Source organism: Saimiri boliviensis, chromosome 11 (genome assembly GCF_048565385.1).
Source record: "Saimiri boliviensis isolate mSaiBol1 chromosome 11, mSaiBol1.pri, whole genome shotgun sequence".
Classification (NCBI taxonomy): Eukaryota; Metazoa; Chordata; class Mammalia; order Primates; family Cebidae; genus Saimiri; species Saimiri boliviensis.
In genome coordinates this window covers 86,396,025-86,420,898 of record NC_133459.1, presented here as the reverse complement: position 1 = coordinate 86,420,898, position 24,874 = coordinate 86,396,025, and the positions used below count along the sequence as shown (strand labels likewise).

At 36.2% G+C, this 24,874-nt stretch overlaps 1 protein-coding gene across 5 annotated transcripts in view; it reads right to left on the bottom strand.

Moving 5' to 3' along the window:
- The window catches only part of PKN2 (protein kinase N2), a 161,308-nt gene that overhangs the window by 35,298 nt on the left and 101,136 nt on the right, over positions 1 to 24,874 (bottom strand). For 3 of the 5 annotated variants that reach the window (XM_003943260.4, XM_010331123.3, XM_074381145.1), the window contains exons 7-8: positions 12,967 to 13,152; positions 11,306 to 11,415 (exon numbers count right to left, since the gene is read on the bottom strand). In XM_003943260.4, the coding sequence (XP_003943309.3) occupies positions 11,306 to 11,415; positions 12,967 to 13,152 (296 nt within the window). The remainder of the gene's footprint in view (positions 1 to 11,305; positions 11,416 to 12,966; positions 13,153 to 24,874) is intronic. The other 2 variants (XM_003943261.4, XM_074381144.1) reach the window with 2 other exon arrangements.

Genomic DNA, 24,874 nt, shown 5'->3' with positions numbered 1-24,874 from the left:
TCCTGCCTCAGCCTTCTCAGTAGTTGGGACTACAGGCTAATTATTCTAGGTGCTTTATGTAGTTACATCATTTAGGAGAACAAGAGACTTGGTGAAACGCTGGTATATCGAATTTAAGATTTCAATTTGTAGAGCACAATTCATTTAAAATGACAAAGGAGTAAAGGTATACTAGAGTTCAGGAGTTCAAAGATGTTTAAATGATGGTATATTCTATGTGTTACTTACACACAAAGTCCACCCTCTGTATCTGTGGCTTAGTTATCTGTGGATTAAACCAACCATGACTGAAAATGTTTGGGGAATAAAAGAACAGTTGCATTTGTACTAATATGTAGACTTTTTTTTTGGTCAATATTCCCTAAAAAAATATGGTGTAACAATTTATATAGCATTTACATTGCACTGGGTATTATAATTATTCTAGAGATGATTTACAGTATATAGGAGGATGTGGGTGGATTATATGCAAATATGCCATTTTATATAAAGAACTTGAGCATCCATGTATTTTGGTATGGGGAGAAGGAGTCCTGAAATCATTCCCCATGGATACGAAGGGACAATTATATACAGATATTTTATATCCCTCATAATGATGGCAAATGTTGGAGGGAAGAATAAAAGTCATCCTTAATGAGTATCAGAGAGTACCTGATGTTCAAGAATAATAGAAACAAGAAAGAAAATAAAGTAGGCAATTCTATACAGTTAAGCCATGAACAATACAAGTTTGAAATGCACAAGCCCACTTATATGTGGAATTTTTTTCAATAGATATATTGAAACCTTTTTTGGAGATTTGCAACAGTTTGAAAAAACTTGCAGATGAATCACAGTGTAGAAATATCAAAAACATTACAACAAAGATATGTCCTGAACACATAAAATATACACAGATACTAGTCTATTTTATCATTTGCTACCATAAAATAAACAAATCTATTACAAAATTAAAATTTATCAAACTTACATACACTTATATACCATACATGGTGCCATTTGTAGTCAAGAGAAATATAAGCAAACATGAAGATGCAATATTAAATCATAACTGCATAAAATTAACTATAATACTACACTACTGTAATAATTTTGCAGCCACCTCCTAATGCTCTTGTGGTGAGCTCAAGTGTTAACATATCCATTTAAAACATTATGTAAATCTGATTATTTCTGCCTGAGCAGTTCATCTCTCCAGTAAATTGTGCATGGCAGTAAAAAGTGCTCTGCCTCAGTTCTTGCATATTTTTCATGGTGTTTAGTGCAATACCATAAACCCTGAATAACACTATGGGGCTCTTACAAAGTACCACTAGTGATGCTGGAAGTGCTCCCAAGAAGCAGAGAAAAATCAGGACATTGTAAGAAGAAGCTGAACTGCTTCATATGTATCCTATAGATTGAGGTTTGCAGTTGTTGCTTCTGCCATTTCAATATAAATGAATCCAAAATAACAACCATTGTAAAAGAAGAAAAGGAAATTTCTGAACTGCTGCTACTAGGCCAGCAGGCACAAAAACCTTGTATTTTTGACAAAATAGACTGTGTTATCAATTAAGGCTTCTGGTCAACAGTAGACTATTAGCATTTAAGTCAAAAATGTTATGTGGATTTTAGAGTGCACAGGTTGGAAATGTGGGCTTGTGCCACCTAGCCCCTGCATTGCTCAAGAGTCAACTGTACAGTTCATAATCTTAAAGAAGTCATATAGCCCCAGAGGAATAGATGACATGTTATTTTTAACAGCAGTGGAATCTGGAAACAGCAAGGAGAGGTAAAAAGGGTAAGTGTTTTATAGCTTTGTTACAAGTTAAAAAACAGTATCTCAGATTAAACAATATTCCCAAATGTCAGACAGTTTATAATACACAAAGAAGTAAAAGTATCTTTGTATTCCTATTCTTGTTCTGCTATATTATAGTATCTTACTCCCCATTAAAAAATTTGCATGCATTTTTATCCTTTTCTAGGGAGAATGCATTTTTCTAACTGCCATGGTTGATATGAGAAATAATTTCCCCATTTTCCCTAAATATCTGGATAGGTCTTTACCTCAATACTGTTATTCAAAGCTCAGAACCCATTATCTGATAGACTTTGGAAGAGAAACTGGACATGACAAACACAGCCCATTTCTTCTTTTCTCTTGAGAGCCAGGCTGTTCAATGAAGTCGACAGCTTGCTCTTTTCCTCCATGCTTCAAATTTTACATAGATTAGGGCCCACAGTGATCCAAGGGACTGGACACAACCCACTCTTGCTGCATACCCAACCATACTCTCAAACATCAGCTTACTTTTTCAGTAATATAGATGATATTTTATTTTCCATTAGTCATTTCTTTGTTTCTCTCAACTAGTTCAGAACCTTAGCAACTCCATAAACACAAGGATTTTTTGTTTTTTTGTTTTTTTTTTGAGACAGTTTCACTCTGTTGCTCAGGCTGAAGTACAGTGGTGTGATCTCAGCTCACTGCAACCTCTGCCTTCTGGGTTCAAGCAATTCTCCTGCCTTAGACTCCTGGGTAGCTGGGATTACAGGAGCCCGTTACCACACCTGACTAACTTGCATTTTTAGTAGAGACGGGGTTTCATCATGTTGGTCAGGCTGGTCTTGAACTCCTGTCCAAGTGATCTGCCTTCCTTGGCCTCCCAAAATGCTGAATTTGCAGGTGTCAGCCACCACACCCGGCCCATACACAGCTTTAAATTAATTACTTTAGTGTCTCATTCTTAAGACAGCCATGGATGGCCAAACATTTGCCCAAATACACAATACGAAAAACAGATTTTTTTTTCTTTTTTTTTTGAGACAGAGTTTCACTCTTGTTGCCAAGGCTGGAGTGCAATGGTGCGATCTCGGCTCACTGCAACCTCCGCCTCCCAGGTTCAAGCGATTCTCCTGCCTCAGACACCTCAGTAGCTGGGATTACAGGTATGCGCCACCACACCTGGCTAATTTTTGTATTTTTCATAGATAAGGGGTTTCTCCATGTTGGTCAGCTTGGTCTCAAACTCCCATCCTCAGGTGATCCACCTGCCTTGGCCTTCCAAAGCGCTGTGATTACAGGTGTGAGCCACTGTACCTGGCCTGATAAAGAGACATCTGAGCTGGGTGCAGTGGCTCACGCCTGTAATCCTAGCACTTTGGGAGGCTGAGGTGGGTGAATCACCTGAGGTCAGGAGTTCAAAACCACCCTGGCCATCATGGTGAAACCCCATCTTTAAAAAAAAAAAAAAAAAAAGAGAGAGAGATCTGCAAAGAGATCTCAGAAGTAGTAGAGATAATTCAGGGAAAAGGAAATTTGATAGTCTCAGTTTTAAGAGATGGTATTATTGCCATGAGAGAAAAACAGGGTGTTATTTTTTAAAAACTAAGGAACAAAAATGAACTTCTAAAAATCAAAAATATGACATCAAATACAAATTTTTCAGTTGTAAAAATTTCCTAGGAAGTGGAACAAAAAAACAGAGAATCCACAAACAAAAGATAAGAAAATCACAGGATCAATCTAAGAGGTGTAACTAGCAAGAGAAAACACTAAAAACGAAGATGAGAAAATTATCAAATGAGTAAGTCAAGAAATTTACTGGATCTAAACAAATGAGCTTTCAAACTGAAAGTGCCACACAATAGCCAGCAAAAATAAAAGATACCCAAAGTAAGATACACTACTGTGAAATTTCAGAATCCCGGGGGTAAAAAAGATAAAATCTTAAAACTTTTTAGAGATCCAGCAGATCTAACAGATCATGATTAAATGTTGAAAATCAAGAGAGACATAGAATTATCGACTGTAATACTGAAGCTAATAATAATTACACAACTCAAAATTAATGTAAGTAATTTCCAACCTATTGGGTTGGTGCAAAAGTTATCACGGTTTTTGTGATTGAAAGTAATGGCAAAACTGCTATTACTTTCACACCAACCTAACAGAATTCTATACTCCAAGTATGATAGAATATACATATTTTCAGACATGTATCATCTCTAAAACCCTATTTCATTCACCCTTTTCCAGCACGAAAGTGGAGGATATGATTCACCAACATGAGGAAGTAAATCAAGAAGATGGGGTGATCCAAGACTGAAGTGATCCAATGTAGAAAAGAGTTCTCAAGATGATAGGAAAATAAAGTCTCAAGATGAAAGCTGTGCTGCAGCTATTTAAATTGTAGCAGATGTTTCTGCTACAATTTAAAGGCCCCAGAAAGGATGTTTCTAATGGGGAAGAAATGCAGACTAACAGATAACCAAGCATACCTGCTTACATACAGTTGTTTTAGAGTCCTTCTAGAGATTTTGGGGATAAATAATATGTATGCAGAAAACTATGCAAAACAAAACAAAGAGGTATTTAGTGGTGGTAAGGGGAGGAAAATGGACTAAAATGGACTAATTTCTGAAAATTAGAAACCAATAAATGAAAAATCCCTTGGGTTCTTATCATCTTATTTCGTTTTGTTTTGTTCTGTTTTTGAGGTAAGAGTCTTGCCCTATCACCCAGGCTGGAGTGCAGCGGTGTGATCTCAGCTCACAGCAACCTCTGCCTCAGGGGTTCAAGCAGAGCCTCAGCCTCAGCCTCTTGAGCAGCTGGGATTACAGGCGTGTGCCATGGCACCCAGCTAATTTTTATGTTTTTAATAGAGATAGGATTTCACTATGTTGGTCAGGCCGGTCGTGAACTTCCGAACTAAGGTGAAATGCCCGCCTCAGCCTCCCAAAGTGCTGGGATTATAGGCATGAGCTACTGCACCCGGCCAACTTCTTATACCTTGTGATTTACCTTACGTTACTTTGCCCTTTCACTCCTGTCATCCTATTCTCATAGCAGCTAACTATAATCCTTTCACAATCTCAACTGTCTGCATTCTTCTCTCTGAACATTATCTCCTAACATTCTAGTTCACTCTTGCTAATATCTCAACATCCTGATATGTCAATCCCACTGTTAGTCCCAATCCATGATTCCTACCATCATTTTACTTGTCCTAACTGTTCTAATACTCTCTTCTCTGCTTTCCCAGTGATCCGTCAACATTTTTTATAGCTGTGATTTTAACAACACTGAAATCTGTTAAAATTGTTCCAAGCTTTGGTTCTAAGGACAGGCCTCTTCTCTGTTTCTAATATTGATAAAGAATTTTTACTACATTAGTAAATTTTTTCTAAAGGAAACGTGCAAGGGAAAGAATTAACAGGGCTTAGTGTAACATTTTGTCTTTTATTTCAATTTCTTATGGAAACTTGATTAAACTTTTTTTTTTTGAAACGGAGTCTCGTTCTGTCGCCCAGGCTAGAGTGCAGTGGCACAATCTTGGCTCACTGCAACCTCTGCCTCCTGGGTTCAAGGGATTCTCCTGCCTCAGCCTTTCAAGTAGCTGGGATTACAGGTGTCTGCCACCACGCCTGGCTAGTTTTTGTATTTTTAGTAGAGATGAGATTTCACCATGTTGGCCAAGATGGTCTTGATCTCTTGACCTTGTGATCCGCCTGCCTCAGCCTCTCAAAGTGCTGGGATCACACCATGCCTGGCAATTAAACTTTTTATAACAGGAAGGCTCAGGGAATTCAGGGCAAATTAAAAATTGCATAACTACCAGAAAATATAGAAGAGTGTAACCTGACAGCATAGAAAGAATACAGGCTGGCAGTCAGTAGACTTCTTTAAGAATCCTGAATTAAGCTGGGTGTGGTGGCTCACCCCTGTAATCTCAGCACTTTGGGAGGCTGAGGCAGGTGGATCATGAGGTCAGGAGTTCAAGATCAGCCTGGCCAAGATAGTGAAACTCTGTCATACATGCATGCATGCATGCATACATACATACATAATAGAATCCTGAATTATACCCTAGGTTAGTTATTTAGCCTGAGGGCCATAATTTCCTTGGTTTGTAAAATGAAGGAGCTAAATTACACCAACAATTTAAAAACTTTTTTCTAAGTAGCAAAATCCAAATGATATTTTACATAAAATCCCATAACAACAAAAAAGACTCTGTGTTGTCTCCTGAGATTATTCTGCAGAACATCAATGCTCCACAGAACATAACTTGAATTTTTGTAGGTCACAGTAGATCTACTAGAACAATCCTACAAGTCTAAAAAAAATTATGAATTTTGTATCTTGAAATGAAAGAGTACAGACAACTTAGTTCTAGAATGCCATAGAAGACAAAAGTTGATATATGAGGCAAAATGCTGGAAAAAACATGTCAGTTTAAAGCAACATTTTCTATAAATTTTTTCTTTCTTTTTTTTTAAACTAAGACCACTTGAAATGTTTCCATCTATAAATGTTTTTATGAACATTTTCTATAAATAAAAGGGATAAAATGATAGAAAGCACATGAAAATATAAAATATATTTTGTGAGCAGAGGAGCTATTTTAATAGGGAATGTGGTCTCTGTGAAGGAAAAGTTTATAATCAAATTAGGGATCAGTAACAAGCCTATCAAGAATCTTGAGGATCTGCTTAACATGCATAGTGTCTTCAAAGTTTTAAAAGGAGGATTACTCCCAAGTGGGAAGAATGCCTGATGCCATTGAGAGGAAAAATATTTTCAGGTGAAGATTACAACGCCAAGTAAAGAACAAACAATCAACAGTTACCACAGTCTTTTTATTGTTCTAAGCTTGTAGAGTTTAGGTAATTTAAAACCGTATTTTCTATTCCAGGCACTCATCATCATCTGCTGTTTCCTCTTCTGTGCTACTGTTATCTTTTTATCTCATTCAAATCACCAGAGAGAAAAGAGTATACATTTAAAAGTTAAGACAATGAAGATGTAGTACCAGTCCTTAAATGTATTAGTATGTAACTAACCTGGATCTTAGTTTCCTCAACTACAAAATAATGGCAATATTCTGAATTACTTGTAATTTCTCTTTTAAATATAAAAACAGAAAATCTCTTAGTCATTTTCCCTCTAATAATAATTATTTAAGTTTCATTGTGAACATATTACTCTAATTATCTTTTTATTTTTTATTATTTTTAACACAAATAATTCAAGCACTGTGGTCTTTAGATAATTATCTTAAATAGGCTCTGAAATAAAAGAAAATGACATTCAACCAGTTCTCCATTCTCAAATCGCCTTTAATTATATTCAAATTTATAGCCATACTTAAAACCCCAGGCTAAAAGAAAGTATACCAATGGCTGAAATGTGCCAGGCAAGGTATTTTACATACACTACCCTCAGTTCTACATCCTAACAGTTCTGTATTACGTTCTTACCTACACTTTAGAGATGGTAAAACAAATGCCCAGTAGTAACTTGCCCACCACCAAAAAACCAATAAGCAGCAGATGAACTATGAACTCAGTCTATCTGGCTTCAAGGTCAATGTTATGGCAACCTATTACCCTTATTAAAAATGAGTGAAAGCTGAAACAAATACTTTATAGTCATAAAATATCTATTTATACAGTTCATTTTGTAAAACAGTTAATTTATAGCATGTGATAATGCTAGTTCTTCTTAAGAAGAAAATCTGAGTTAAAAAGAAATTTAGAAATGTAACAATTTTCTGATATAATTTCTTTAAATTGTATAATTTCTGATACAATTTCTGATATAATTTCTGATTTAATTTCTTAACTTCTTTAAGTGTCCCTCTTGTAAGTGACTTACTAAACTTCACTGAAAGAGAACTTACTACTTCCTATAGAAGATATTTTCAATTATTAAAGGTATTATTCCTCTTTGTACTGAAATGCAATCTGTCATTTGTTGACTTTTGCTTTGTCCTTTATAGTCATGAAGTCAACCTAAAAACAGAATGTGATGCTTCCCGAAGTGTCGGGACGTTGCTATTTGTTCAGAGTAATCTCTAACAATCACGATCCATTAAGGAAGTATCTGTGAGTTCCAGAAAGTCACAACCAATCAGTAAGAGTTGGCAGACATATTGAAACCTCATGCCTAGTCTAATTCTTTCTCCACGTGTTACTCCTTCCAACTTTAAGGATAGTTACCAAATTTTTGTTAAACCTTTTCTTCAATAAGCTTAAAATCCCATTTTCCCTTAATTTTTCCCTATGATACAGGATTTTCATCCCACCATTCTGGCAATTCTTCACTGGATAAGTGTATGTAGTGTTCTATGATCTGATGCAACTCAAAGCTTTCTAATTCTTGGCAAACCTTTTTTTCTCGTCAGACCTCTGGAATACTGCTTAAAATGTGTTTGTTGAACCTTTGTTTTCTTTCTTTATAAACTCTTTCCCTATGAGTTATTGATTTTTCTATTAGCTTCTATAGTATGTAGTACTTATTTCTATCAGAACAATTACAATAGGTAAATTAGAGGATGAAAATTCTATTAAAAACCCTTCAAGGATAGGTGCGGTGGCTCACACCTGTAGTCCCCACACTTTGGGAGGGCAAGGCAGGAGGGAGGCTTGTGCTTAGGAGTTCGAGACCATCCTGGGTAACACACCAACACCCCAGTCTGCCTGTAGTCTTAGCTACTAGGGAGGCTAAGGTGGGAGGATTACTTGAGCCCATGAGGTCAAAGAGGCAGTGTGTTGTAATTGCACTACTGCACTTCAGCCTGAGCAAGAGAGCCAGACCCTGTCTCAAAAAAATAAATAAATAAAAATAGAAAAACAAACAAAGAAAAGCTTTCAAATGTCTTGCAAATTCAAAGCCTACAAAGTCCATAGTAATCTGGCACCTACCTGCTTCTGATGTTTTTACTTCACACCACTCTTAAATCTCATCATTTTTCTTGTTGCAATACATCAAGACCTGTCCTACCTCAAATGGTTAGTATGTTTGTCTCCTCTGCAGGGAAACTTTTCCTGAATTTTTCCAACTCTGGTGACTTTTCACCCACGAGGTCTCAGGTCAAATGTGGCCTTCCCAGGAGACTTTCCCTAATGATCCCATCTAAAGTACCTCCCATCCCCCATTTCCCGTTACATCATTGTACTTCGTTTGGTGCACGTGTAGATTTTTTAAGCTTGTTTACTATTTATCTTCCCTCTTTAGAAGATAAAGTCCCACAATTATAGAGACTTTCATTATTTTGATCAATCATCACTAGCATCTAAAATGGCATATAGCGAAGAACATAAAATCAGTAATTATTAAGCCTAAAAGTTCCATTATACAATGAGGACATGTTATTTCTCTAAACCTAGAACTAGTAAAATGTTAGGCATATATAAAATGCTTAATGAATATTTGTAGAAATAAATGGATTTATCTTATCCACTTGAATGGTATTCATTATGACTTCCAATCAAATGACCTCTAAATGCACTTATCCAGCCTTAACCTCTGGGTTCCATATCTTCATTTAAGTGTGAAATAATTAGTTATTTAGAGACAAATTCTAGAACTTATAATATTTTTATTTATGATATATAATGTATACAATATTAGAAAAATATTAATTTTATAATATTTGCATTTCATAATATAACATTTATATTTCAAATATAAAATACTTACATTTATATTTCAGTAAATGAACTAGTTTTACTTAAAACTAGTTTCCAGTTATCTTTTCTAATTTCTAAATTTCTTTATCATTTTCTCTGCCACTAATGACAAATTCCTTCTTCTGAACTCATATCCAATTTGTTATTAAGTCATACTGATATTTCCTTAATTTCCCACATACATCCTTTTCTTTTTATTACTACTACCACATCTTAGTTCAGGCTCTTATTAAGTTATAGCTGTACCACTAGAGTAACTTCCTGTCAATTTACATGCTTTTAGTCTCTCCTCCCTCAGATTTTTTCTTCAAGCAAATCCTAGGAAAGTCCTAGAAGGTCCTCAATATCTTTTAAACTGAAATCATCAAAATAAAGGTATATCTAGGAAATGAGGTAGCAGACTCTTATAGTCAGTTTTGATGTAATGGTAAAATGTTTGCAAGTAATCAAATATATACTGAATAACCAATGAAGTGTACATTCCTTGAAGGAAACTGAGAAACACTGTTTATATTATTCACTGCTAATCTACCACCTTGAAGTGCCAGGATACACAGAAGGTTATCAACAAATATATACTTTAATGAATAAATGAATGAGTCTAAATCTAAGAATGAACACCAGAATAAAAGCAGCGTTCTTTGAAGATCAGTCTAGTAGTGAGATATATGGAAGATCAGTTAGATTACTTTGAAAACAAAACAAAAACAAACAAACAAAAAAAACCCAGCTGACATTATTCAAATTCTTACCATTATTTTAAGATCTTTACATAAATTTAATCCTCACACATTTCAGTGAGGTAGATAGTATTAAAGGTAAGAAAAGTGGAATACATAAAAGGGTGAGCATTTTGTTCAATTACATACAACGTAACGTCTGTAAGCATTTTGCTCAAGTACATTACAATATCTAAGTGGTAGACACAATATCTGAACCAAGGAAAGCAACGATAAGGGTCTGAACTAAGTTGCTGGCTGTGAAGACAGTAAAAGACAAATTGGAAAAGCATTAAAATTGAATGCTTTTAAAATGTTTTGGTGATTACTGTTCTAGCCTCTACTTTTAAAATTGGGAAACAGTTAAAATTGAATGTTTTCCCAATTTTAAAAGTAGAGGCTGGAAAAGTAATCACCAAAACATTTTCACAGCACACATCATTAAGCACTGTAAATCTGCTTTCATTAACGTAATTTTTAGAATAATATATATACTCTCAACCTAAATACCAAATAATAAAAAAGTTTAGTATCTTTCTTAGTTTTTAGATAAAAGTATGATTAAGTTTTAATATTTTCCTCTCACAATCCAATGAATGGATTTGAATCTAAAAGTTATCACTATGGATTTAAATCTACTGTGGAACAAGTTAACTTATGTTGGGTTCTATGACCAAAGACTGAATTCTAGCTATTCAAATTATTCTTGAAAGACATTGAAACACACAGAAGCCTGGGTGACAAAGCCTAAAAGCTCATTTCAAATATAGCACAAGTAAGGTAACCTACACATGGTAAGCCACAAGAATCACCTTAGTTGTCAGCATGTTATTCAGATAACAAATATACTTCAATATTATACCTAACTGATCTTTCAGGTTGTTATAAACGAAACATTTTCATATTACTACACAAATGAAAGCTCCTACAACAATTTGATGTCCACCTATATATTAAGGTAGATTTATCTATAATTCATTGAATAAGAAATGTAAAAAATATCCAAGATCTATTTTTATTCTTAAGAATAAGACTTGTTGAAGCCTTCTAAAAAATGTAACTTACATTTAAGATGAATTATAAATATAATTAAAATTCAAGTAAAATGTTAGTTATCTTACCCGGTCTAGTTCCAGTGTAAACTTCTGGTCCCATGACTGATTAGAAATAGGTTTCCAGCTAGTTTGGCCAACCACAGTATTATCAAGCTTCAAAACAGCACAGACATCATCTGTAATTAAAATTTACAAACTTGCTTAAAAACTTTAAACCTTTATAAAAAACAGAAGTATTGCTGTTTAACAGCAATAAAAGTCTTAAGATCCTTTGAAAATAAAGTTTTTCATAATCAATACTAAAACTTTTGAATCTTAAATGGCTAGTTTCATACATACATACACTGCTACTAGACACTCCCAAATAGACTGCTATTTATTTTGTTTACATTGGCATGTGACTGAAAGAACAGGTAAATAGTAGTTGTTTGCCACACTGTATGTTTGTGTGAATATCGATCAGTTTTTCTTTGATATTTATAGAACTTGTTGCCTTAAACAATTCTTTATTTTCATGTTTTTCCTAAAGCCTCTCTCTCTACACAGCAAAGCACAGCAAATTCACTTTTGTATTCTATGGTAGGTTGAACTGTCTGTCACATGCTTTCCCCACCGGTTATACATCATATATAGTTTATGCTTATACTTTAGAATTTCTCCCCAGTGCTTCCCAAACCTCTCACCTTTTGCTCTCCACAAACCACACCCTTACCAAACCCCATCTCAGTGGACTACAAGGCTACTATCTCAGTAAACATGTCTGGATCAGTGGTTAGATTACCAAAATTTCAATGTTAAATACTATTGAAGTGTCACTAAACCATTAAAAGGGTCAAGGCTAGACATGGTGGCTCACACCTATAATCCCAGAACTTTGGGAGGCTGAGGTGGAAGGATCGCTAGAGCCCTCGAGTTCACCAGCCTGAGCAACATACCGAGACCCTGTATTCACAAAAAAAAAAAAAAAAAAAAAAAAAAAAAAAAAAAAAAAAGATAAAATAAAAAAATTAGCCAGGTATGGTGGCATGTGCCTGTAGTCCCAGCTACTCAGGATGCTGAGGGAGGAGGATCACTTAAGTTAAGGAGGTTGAGGCTGCAGTGAGCCATGACTGTACCACTGCACCAAGCGTGGGCAACAGAGCAAAACGCTGTCTCAAAAAATAGAGGAATCAAGACATGATTCTGTAAGGACCAGTCTCATAGCTTTTGTATACCTTCAGTTTAGCATTAGAGTGATGCTCAATATTTCATTCTTCCAAAAGAACTAATGTTATTTGTCAGTCAGTTTTCTAATGTATCTTCAACAAAATAGAATTTGTTACCTTTTCGTTTCCTGTCATCACAGGTTTTAATATTTTAAAATTAAATTATAAAAACCATAATTTTAAGGCCAGGCACACTGGCTCATTCCTGTAATCCCAGCATTTTGGGAGGCTGAGGTGGGCGGATCATGAGGTAAGGAGTTCAAGACCAGCCTGACCAACATGGTGAAACCCTGTCTCTACTAAAAAGACAAAAATTAGCTGCGCGTGGTTGCACGCACCTGTAATCCTAGTTATTCATGCTGGGCGACAGAGACTTCATCTCAAAAAAAAAACCAAAAAACCATAACTTTAAAGTGTTTTGTACAACTTGAACACTTCACATTCTTCTCTGTCCCCATTCATGAATCCCTTGTGTAAGTACTTTAGTTTGTCACATGATTTTAAAAAATATGGTTACTGAACTGGACAAATCATCGGTTTTTAGAAGATTTCGACTACTTCCGCTTTTACTTTTACTCGTCCTGCTCATGAAAGATGATCTTGTTTCACTTGGACTCCAACCAGGCAGTGCAACTGATGTTGCTTTTGACCGTCCAGGGACATTCTCTAGGATATCTTGGCAGCCCATAAGACGAACTTCCAAAGTACCTGTTAGCATACATAAATATCAAATAAGAACATCAATACCTAATCTATGGAATCCTTAATCTAAATCTGTTACCTATTCAAGAAAAGAAAAAAAAATCTCAAAACAAAAACTCTTCTCCCAGAGCATCAGTGAAGTAGCCATCATCTTTCTTATTTTAATTAGAGAAACCATTAAAAATTCTTAAGACAACTTAAGAAATTTTATAGAAAAGAAAGCACCTCCTGGCTGGGCATGGTGGCTCTCTTGCCTGTAATCCTAGCACTTTGGGAGGCTAAAGTGCATAGACTGCCTGGGAGTTTAAGATCAGCCTGGGCAACATGGTGAGACATCCATAACCAGCTAATTTTTTTGTATTTTCAGTAGAGAAAATACAAAAAAATATTTTTCACTAGAGAAAATACAAAAAATTAGCTGGGCACGGAGGTGTGCACCTGTAGTCCCAGCTACTCGGGAGGCCAAGGCACAAGAATGGCTTGAACCTAGGAGGCAGAGGTAGAGCTGAGATTGTGCCACTGTACTCCAGTAAGACTCTATCTCCAAAAAAAAGAACATCTCCCACAGCTGTCTGTAGGACAAAAGCCAAAACAAGTTATATAAAAAATGTTGGTAGAGATATGGAAGGAGAAACATAAAGCTAAATAATATGCCATTAAAATAGCACACAAAAATTAGAAATAAGGAAGTCTCACTATGTGAATAACAACTACATTTAATAGTTATGTCGTTAACATAGAAAAGACCTTTACAGGGTTTTGGTGTAACTAAATGATTATGTTCTATTTGATGTAAAATGACATTATCTTTTCATTCTGTTAGTTCAAGTAGCAAAAAAAATTATGAGTTGTAATTATCTAAGCATAAAATAACTTCAATTTCTTTAGGCAAATGAATACTAAAGGCGTTCAAAATGAAAATGGAGAACTATGAGTTAGGTCATCTGGATATACGGCTTTGTCATTTTTTGGGCTACACATAGTATACTAGAATTTTAATAATGCTTTAGTATTAACATTTTAGATACTGTACACTGAATAACATTTTAGGAGAAGTATTTCTGGTAAAAGTTGTCCCATTAACTTAAACTACTACTTAATTTTATTTAAAATTTTAAATTGTTTTTAATAATACTGAAGGACTTATGTATTTCTATCCAAGTAGTAACAAATAAAGCTTCCCAATTCAAACTATCACCCTGCCCAAAAAGACAAAATACATGAAAAAAAAAAAAAGGGTTAAAGACAATGAAGAACATCGATCCCTGAGAGACAGGAAACAAACGAAATCATTCCAGTTCCAGTAAGTTCCAGCTTACTGTCTTAAGAGTTTCTAGGACACACACAGGGAGGGGGAAACTCAGGTGGAGCCAAGTTGAGGAAACAAGAATGAGAGTACAAGGAAACCAAAGCAGCTAGAGTTCACAAGGCAGAATAAAGCAGAGAGCTGTTCACAGAAGAACTCCTGAGATGGTCAGAGGGTGTTCATGTATTCATCAAAGTACTAGTCAGCACCTGTCTATGAAGAAAATATCTGAGGCAGAGGAAAGAACCACCTGAAAAAGTTAGAAAGAACAATACTCAGTGCACATAGGTAGGAATAGTGTTTGTTCCCACAAACCAGGCTTGAAAATCTCAAATTCATGAGGCATTGAAGAAAATATCCGCCGGGTGCAGTGTCTCACGCCTGTAATCCTAGCACTTTGGGAGGCTGAGGTCGGTGGATCACCTGAGGTCAAGAGTTCAAGACCAGCCTGGCCATCATGGTGAAACCCCATCTTTATTAATAAATAAATAAATAAATAAATGAGAAAATATCCAGAAGTCTTGCCCCAGTCGCAGAGAATAATTACCCCTAAACTAAATGATGCGTGTTTCACATTAAAAATCTTAAAAGCAGTACCCAAAAGGAACATATTGTTTCCAAGTAACTATGTCCTAGAACAAAAGCTCAAGAATATTTATAGAAATACAAAAATATTCAGCATCCAACAAGGTAAAATTCACAATGTCTGCCATCCACTCAGGTGTATTTTTTTTTTCTACGGTTGCACTGCAAATTATTACAAGCTTAGTGGCTTACTGACACAAATATTAGGTTAGCAGGCAAGGACATCAAAACAGTCCATCTACTGAAAACGTGGCACAGAAACATGGAAGAAATAAAAGATCTAAACCAAATTTCTAGTGATTAAAAAATGACAATATCTGAGATTTAAAAAGAATACACTGGATGGGACTAGAGGCAGATTAAATACTGCAAAAGAAAGCTTAGTGATCTTGAAGACATAACAAAGAAATGATCTAAAACAGAAGACACAAAGGAAAGACTTGGGAATAAAAAAAGAACAGTGCATATGTTAACTGTGAACTTAACTTCAAGTGACCATATATGGGTGATTGAAATTTCTCATTGAGAGCAGAAAGAATTGGAGACACAAAATATATTAGAAAAAAAATGGCTATGAATTCTCCACATTTGATGTAAACTATATATAAACCCAAGAAGTATCCAAGAAGTTCAATGAACACCAAACAAAAGAAACAGAAGCAAATCATACTAAAGCACACCATGATCCAACTTCTCACAATGAGTCATGAACAAAAAACACTAAAAGTAGCCAGAAAAAAACATATTGCATATAGAGGAACAAATATTAAGATGGCAGGAGATCTCTCATGCAAAACAATGAAAGCCAGACCATACACTTTATGTATGTATAGGTTTTGTGTGTCAATTATTCCTCTATAAAACTGCCCTAAAAACTGAATACTGATGATAGTGAAATAAGCATAAACATTTACTTAAAAAATCATACTTTGTATACTTAAAATGACTGAATTCTATAGTATGTAAACTATGCCTCAATGAGGCTATTAACATTGGGAGGTGGAGTGCCAATCATGTTTTGTTAGACTGTGGAAATCTTATCTTACATTACAGTGATAACGTATTAAGTATAATATGATTTTAATTTGAGTTCAAAAAATTTGTTGTGGCTGGGCATGGTGTCTCATGCCTGTAATCCCAGCACTTTGGGAGACTGAGGCAGGTAGATCACAAGGTCAGGGGTTGGAGACCAGCCTGGCCAAGACAGTGAAACCTATCTCTACTAAAAATACAAAAATTAGCTGGGCACAGTGGTGAGGACTTATAACCCCAGCTACTTGGGAGGCTGAAGCAGGAGAATCACTTGAACCCAGGAGGCGGAGGCTGCAGTGAGCCAAGATGGTCCCACTGTACTGTAGCCCAATGACAGAGCAAGACACTGTATCAAAAAATAAAAATAAAATTGTTTTGTTTGTTTCTTATTTGTTTTGTTGTTGTTAAATTGGCAAATTTAGCTAATTTCCACTGTAAATGCTCAGCTACAAAATGCACCCCGGGGAAACTGAAAATATCCGGCTACTACTTCAAACTATGATAGCTTGTTAAATATTTTAGTAATTTAAATATATGAGAACATGACAATGTTCAACACCTGCTTTCATTTAGGAAAAAAATCTAGAGGGAGTTAAGATCTTTATTATACATCTACACGTTTCTGTATGAGGTGACACAACTGTATATAACACATTAAAAATAGCTTAAAACTACATTCTTTATCTTCATAATCCACAATATGAAATATTTAACAAGCGAATCCAAGAAGTAAATGTTAGTATTTCTAAGTATTAACTACAAATTACATTAGAACAAGTAAATGCTTTAAAAATTTCTTTCAGCTGTCTGGAAAACTATTTTATACCTATTTCACTAATTCAGTATTTCATCGTGGTATGATTAGGCAACTTTAATTCTGAAGAAATGTCCTCTTATAAAAATTAGTAAATTTCTCAAAATGTGAAGCAAAAAATAAAAAAAAATAAAATAAAAAATAAATTATACTTCATTCAAAGTAGCAACAAATCTGCAAATTTCAGTAGTATAATCATACAGCCACAAAAGAAACCAGAGTCTGAGATGAACCACAAATAGCAGCATGCAGTGAAAATTTCAGAATAGCAAATGATGTCATTAATCATCCATGTTCATCTTTCATCATGTCTAATCTTCTATTAATGTCAACACTATTTCTCTCCCTAGTTACTTAAAATTTAGTTTATGGTCCAGTAGGAGCCTAAAGAATTTTTTAAAAATGTCTTAAGAGTTAAAATACTTCTAGACCAGGTGCAGTGGCTCACACTTGTAATCCCAGCACTCTGGGAGGCCAAGGTGGGCAGATCACAAGGTCAGGAGTTCGAGACCAGCCTGACCAACATGGTGAAATCTCATCTCTACTAAAAAAAAAAAAAAGAAAGAAAAAAAAAGAAAATTAGCCAGGTGTGGTGGCATGCACCTGTAATCCCAGCAACTCAGGAGGCTAAGTCAGGAGAATCACTTGAATTTGGGAGGCAGAGGTTGCAGTGAGCCGAGACTGCGCCACTGCACTCCAGCCTGGGCGAGAGTCAGAGTCTGTCTGAAAAAAAAAAAAAAAAAAAAAAAAAAAAAAAAAAAAATAATAATAATAATAATAATAAAGAATTGTAAGATACTTCTTTTTAGGTCCATGACTTATATAACTTTAAGTTCAGTAATGGAATGAGGAACAGTGGAAGAAAGAACCAAAAAGAGGAAACAGGAGACTAGAATAGAAAAGTAAAAAAATTCTAGTCATTGTCAGCTGAGTTTCTAAAATGTAACTTTATTACTTTTCTAGAAATATTGTTAATTTTCAAATATTTTCCAAGTATATTTTAATCAACAGATCATTCAGAAATGCTTGAGTATCAACAATGTGTTCAGCATTGAGCCAAAAGGTGCTGAAACTGAAACAATCAAGTACAGTCCTTGCCTGAGGTATAGTCCTTGCCTAATTGTCAGATACTATTTAGCAAGTACTTGTTGAATGTATCAAATAACCTGTGCTGGGGGCTAGGATTATATGTAGGTAGATGACAAGGTCTTTGTTCTTTACAGGGTCTATATTCTAGTTTTGATTTTAAAATAAATATAAGAAGAAGATGAATATTAAGGACAAGACATTAAAGCAGGGTAGGGGAGGCACTATACGCAAATCAGTTTGTGACAGAAGATTCATAATAGGAGTTATACAGATAGGACTGGAAAGACAAATAGGTATCACAGTATGAAAGAATTACATCAGAGGTTCCCAAGCTTTCTCAGTACATGGTGTCCTAATGTTTTAAACTATTTTTTAACTGTGCCCCTAGGCTAAAAGATATATTTAATAGTTCTGTTATTAAACACATAGGATCTGATTGATATCCTAACAAATTAATAGCTATTTGGGAAAAAAAATACATACAACTAAAAGAAAAAGTATTTTTATTTCATTCTTAAACAAGCAAGATTACTTCCTAATGGGATGTACGTGCCTTTAGGACACTGTGTAACTTCTAAAGCTTTGGAATAAGTTTGGAAACTACCACGCTGACTTTCTATTCCACATTGATTTCACAAAGCACTTTAAAAAAACAAAATCACAGCAACCGAGAAATCCCAGCTTCTTAAATACATGACATCACTGAAAGGAATGTAGCTCCACCTAACGCTAAAACTGCAACTACCTTGAGCTAGTAGTTTTGAATGGCGACTATAGGAAGTGCAGTTAATGCTGTGTTTCCCTCAAAAACTTAAAAGTATCCTGTTGTGGCCCTGTGAATTCACTCTGGTATCCCAGGTTGCCTCAGATTTAAGCAGTCAATTTATAAACTGCAAGTCTGGACTATGCTAATCAGTGGTAGCAGCAAAGTTTAACTGTAAATTTGTCCTTCAAGTTTTGATGTATAAGCTTGCCATGGAATAAAACTGTTTAATGATACTCACAACAACCAGAATGTGACAGTATGCTATGCAATACTGAAGAATACTTTCATAATCTCAAAATTTCTAAGGTAAAAACTTTTGTTGACATTAATATTCATAAGAAAATTAAAGGATTCTGAAAAGTCTGTGTAACAAAATATGCCATATTCACATGGCCCATAAAAAAGAAGACTTTGTAGGTGATGTCAGAGAAAATGATGGAGTAAGGAAGTCCTACTGTGGTACAGATCTGATGACATAGCATCTAGTACTTAAGATGGACATAACTGCAAAATAAAGTATATTCCTTTTGTTTCTTATTTATTTTGTCAAAATTTGGCCTTGTGAAATTGTTTTTTTAAAAAGATTTATGTAAAGAATTCTTAAAAAAAAAAAAAGTCCAAAGACAGTGTCTTCACAGAAACAGAAAAAGAAACTGACAAAAACTTTCAGAATTGAGTTTATCAGAACTCTGGAAAACATTCAAAGGTTTACTACAAATAAGCCAATGTTTAATGAAAATCAAAAAAGCAAGGGACACTTCTGAGAGCTCTGTGGAGTTTTCACCTACCTTTGCCTCATCCCTTCCCTAACTCCCAACAGCATCGGGGCAGTATTGAAGATGGCAGCCTACAGGGCTGCTGTAAGGAAGGTGCAGAGAAGATCTTTTTCTCAAATAATTGTGACTGTCTGCTTTGATCTGTCTGAGGGCTCCCTAAAATACTAACACCAACAGCTTGCCATTATTTTACCTAACTAGAAAATCTTGGAAGGCACAGAAACCGTAAAGTGGAGGGCATCTGTCAAAAACAATGGAAGGCAAATGAACCAGTCTATGCAACCTAAGGCAAAAGAGGATCAGTTGGGGCAAACGATAGAAAAGCCAAAAGAACCTGGGAGGAAAAGCTAGCAGAGGAAACCCTTTAGAGAATAAAAGATTTTGCAATATTTCTTCATATTATTGGGAAACTAGAAGTCTAGGTGCAAGCAAGAGGCATCCTTGGAAGAGATCTGAGAACACCCTAAGCTCTCACCTATGGCTGATTCTCAAGCTCTGCACAAAGCAAATGCAGAGATAAGTGTCTGGGTGAGTGCTCAATCACAAGGTCCTGCTGCAAAGACTAGGCAATCTTTTCTCCTTCAAGAGGTAAATGAAATGTCTGTTGAAACACCAGATGACCACTATATTGTAAAACACAAAGTATCTGAGACAGGTCTCGGTTTAGAAGTTCATTTTGCCAAGGTTAAGGACACGCCTGACACAGCCTCAGGAGGTCCTGACATGTGCCCAAGGTGGCTGGGTTACAGCTTGGTTTTAGACATTTTAGGGAGACATAGGACATTTGTCAATACATGTAAAATGTACATTAGCTGGGTCCAAAAAGGAGGGACAACTCAAAGTGGGGATTTTCAGGTCATAAGTAGATTCAAAGACTTTCTGATTGGCAACTGGTAGAGTTTATTTAAAGACCTGGAATCAACAGAAGGGAGTACTGTAAGAGTGCTGTTAAGACAAGGGAGGTTGTGCAGACCAAGGTTCTCATTTTGTAGATTAAACCTCCAGATGGCAGGCTTCAGAGAGAAGAGATTATAAATGTTTCTTATCTACTTTAAGAGTCTGTTCTGTCAGTCTTAAGGTCTCTGTTTTGATGTTAGTACTGCTCAGCTATGCCTGAATTCCAAAGGGAGGAAGGCATAATGAGGCATGTCCAATCACCCATTCCCATCATGACCTGAACTAGTGTTTCAGGTTTACTTCAGAATGCCATTGGTTAAGAGGAGGGGTCCATTCATTTGGTTGGGTGGCTTAGAATTTATTTTTGATTTACAATATATTAATGAAATAGATACCTCAGGGACAACATGTGAGAAAGAATACAATCTCTTCAAAATAGATTATAAAAGTTACTAAGCAACAACATATAGCAGAAAAAAGAAATCTTTAGAAAGAAGAGAATCTGATTTATAAGTATACTAGGGAAAGGAAGTACTTGAATTATGAAGCAAGCACAGTAACAGGATATGGTCAGTTCATAGAAAAAAGAAATTAATGTAAGGTCTTCTAGGCTGACTGATGGTGCCATGGATGCCATGTTAAACTCTGTGACCTGCACACTCCAGATGAGTTCCTGGAAAATCTAAAGTAACTGGAAGGCCATAAAAAGAAGAAATGATTAACCCCTGAGGCACCTACTTAACTTTGAGACCTTCTCTATTGTTTCTTATTCCCACCCTAATTGATAACAGCCATTGGGCTTTGTAACCGACCTTGGTCAACCTCGTGACTCCACACTCTATGACCCCCTTCCAGCTTGCAAAAAACTGCCCTAAACTGTACTTTCCACCCCCAACCCCAAACCTATAAAACCAACTCCTATGCCAACTGCCCTTTGCTGACGCCCTTTATAGCCTCAGCCTGCCTGCGTCCAAGTGAACAAAAAGCCATGTTGCTCACACGAAGCCTGTCTGGGGAGTCTATTCAGTGTGCACATTTTAACAATTAACAGAAACCATTCCCGGGTAAGTCAAGACATTGGACTTAGATTAAGATGTTCAAAGATCTAAAAGAAACTATGGACAAATATCTAGGGGAAACAAGAAAAGTGATGTCTCAACAAATATAGAACATCAATACAGAGAAAAAAAATTATTAAAAAGAACCAAAAAGAAATTCTGGAATTGAAAAGTACAGTAACAAAAATGAAAAAATTTACTAGAGAGGTTCGATACCAGATTTGAGCAGGTAGAAGAAAAACTGTGCCAACTTGAAGTTAGATCAATTGAACTTGTCTAGTCTTACGAGCAGAAAGAAAAAATAATGAAGAAAATCAGAGTCTAAGAGAAATACCCTAAGGCACACCAATGTGGGCAAAAATCAAAGTCTCAGGAGAAGAAAGAACATTTGATTGAAAACTTACCATATTTGATGAAAGACATGAACCTACATATCAAGCTCAAAGAATCTAAGTAGAATAAATTCAAAAAGATCCACTACACAACATATTATAATTAAACTGTGAAAAGACAAAATCTTGAAAGCAACAAGACAAAAATAACTCATCAATTACAAGGAATCCTCAGTAACATTAACAGTTGATTTCTCATCCCAAAGCATAAAGGCCTGGAGGGAGCAGGAGTTGTTTTTGTTTTTCCGAGACCCCAGTCTCACTCTGTCACCCAGGCTGGAGTGCAGTGGTGCCATCTTGGCTCACTGCATCCTCCACCTCCCGGGTTCAAACGATTCTCCTGCCTTAGCCTCCTAAGTTGCTGGGATTACAGGCACGCACCATCATGCCCAGATAATTTTTGTATTCTTAGTAGAGACAAAATTTCACCATGTTGGCCAGGCTGGTCTCAAACTCCTGATCTCAAGTGATCCACCCACCTTGACCTCCCAAAATGCTGGGATTACAGGTGTGAGCCACTGCTCCTGGCTGGACAATTTTTTAAGTGCTGGAAAAAAACACAAATTGCCAGCCAAGAATTCTATATATATAGCAAAACTATCATTCAGAAAAGAAAGAAAATAAATAAAAGAGATTCCCAGATAGCAAAAGCTAAGGGAATGGACACTAGGAGATCTGCTCAAAAGAAATGCTAAAGGAAGCTTTTTAGATTGAAATGAAGGAGGCAGGGAGGTGAAGGCAGGGGCCAGGGAGGGGAGGGAAAGAGAGAAAAAGAAAAGAAGACAAATGCATGTAAAATTAACTACGTAAGTAAATATAGAAGCCAATATTTCTGTATTTTAAGTAATGCTTCTTTTTGTTTCCTTTATGATTTAGAAGACAGGTTAAGCAATATTTATAACCTATGTTAATTTATGTTAATGAGCATATGGTACATAAAGGCAATTTGTGACAATGTAACAAGGGAACAGTGAAAGAGTTTTGTAGGCTACTGAAGATAAGATTATTATGAATTTAGGACATTAGTTATAATCACCGGGGTAATCCCTAAGACAATAAGAAACCCGCACATGGGTGTTTGTAACAGCTTTACACATAACTGCCAAAACCTGGAAGCAACCAAGAAGTCCTTGTAGATGAATGAATAAATTATGGTATATCCACACAATAGAGTATTATTCAGCACAAAACCAAAAATGAGCTATCAAACCATGCAAAGACATAAAGAAAACTTAAATACATATTGCTAAGTGAAAGAAACCAATGTGAAAAGGCTACATGGTGTAAGATTCCAACTATATGACCATTCTGGAAAAGGCAAAACTATAGAGGCAGTAAGATCAGTGGTTGAGAGGAATTCAAGATTTAGTGAAAGACCAGGCATAGCAGCTCATGCCTGCAATCCTAGCACTTTGGGAGGCCAATGTGGGCAGATCGCTTGAGCCTAGGAGTCTAAGACCAGCCTGGGCAACACAGAGAAGCCCCATCTCTACAAAAAAAATAAACAAAATAAAATAAACTGAACATGGTGGTATGCACCTGTAGTCCCAGCTACTGGGGAGGCTGAGGCGGGAGAATGTATATACATATCTATCTCAAAAAAGGGAGCTACGAGGGAATAAAAAAAAGTAGAGTAGAAGATGGGCATAGTGGCTCACCCCTGTAATCCCAGGGAGCAACAAGGGAATAAAAAAAAATAGAGTAGAGGCTGGGCATAGTGGCTCACCCCTATAATCCCAACACTTTGAGAGTCCAAGGTGGGAAGATCGCTTGAGGCCGGGAGCTGGAGACTAGCCTGAGCAGCACAGTGAGACCCTGCTGCTTGCAAAAAACTACAAATTAGCTAGGTATGGTGGCATATGCCTGTACTCCTAGCTACTCAGGAGGCTGAGGCAGGAGAATTGCTTAAGCCTAGATGTTTGAGGTTACACGGAGCTATGATCACACCACTGTACTCCAGCCTGGGCAACAGAGAGAGATCCTGTCTCAAAAACAAATAGAATAGAAATTTCAATCAAAACCTAAAGAAGGTAGTACTAGAACTCAGAGAAAAAAATATAAACACTTGTAAACAAGAAAGGAAAAACCAGCTAAATGACAGAAGTAAGCCCTTTTGTTGTATAATAATTTTTTGTCCCTGGTTTCTGGAAGGCTGCCTCTAGTCTAAACCTCTGGAATTTTCCCTACTGATAGAAGTGCCTTTGTTATTCACAGTGGATACCTCAGACCACACCTGATAAGGTGATTCATGGTGGGCCTCTGGACAGTTTCAGGATGGGAGCTGGCCATGCCAGAAAGAGTGATCATATCTTTAGGGGGTTTAGGCTTTGAGCCACATCTCGGCCTGGCCTCCTGACCTAGGGAGGGGCAGAAGGCTGGAGACTGAATTCAATCATGTGGCCAATTATTCACCTGAATCACACCTATGTAACAAAGCCCCAGTGAAAACTTTGCACACCCAAAGCTCAAGTGAACTTCCTGGTTGGTGACAGGCATTCATGAGTTAGGAGGGTAATGTTTGAGATCCTCTCAGATTTTGTCCTTTATGTTTATTTTATTTTTGCTGCAGTGAGCCATGAAGGTCCTAATTTGTATCCTTTATAATAAAAATGTAATCCTAAGTATAGAGCTTTCCTAGGTTCTATAATTTGTTCCAGCAAATTACTGAGCTGAGATGCTAGTAGAAATCCTGGAATCTGTAGACAGTTGGTCAGAAGTACATGTGGTCTTGGAAAGTCCGTTTGCTGCTTGCTTACAAAGTGAGGGCAGTTTTGTGGGGGACTCTGCTATAAAGCTATTAAGTTTAACCTATCTCTCAGTCATTACCATCAGGATTATTATATCATATCAGTAATTACCTTAAATGTTTCTCTTTCTTTCTTAGAGATGGAGTCTTGCTCTGTCACTCAGGCTGGAATGCAGCGGTTCAATCACAGCTCACTATAGCCTCAAATTCCTGGGCTCATGCAATTCTCCTGTCTCTGCCTCAGAGTAGCTGGGAATACAGCTGCAT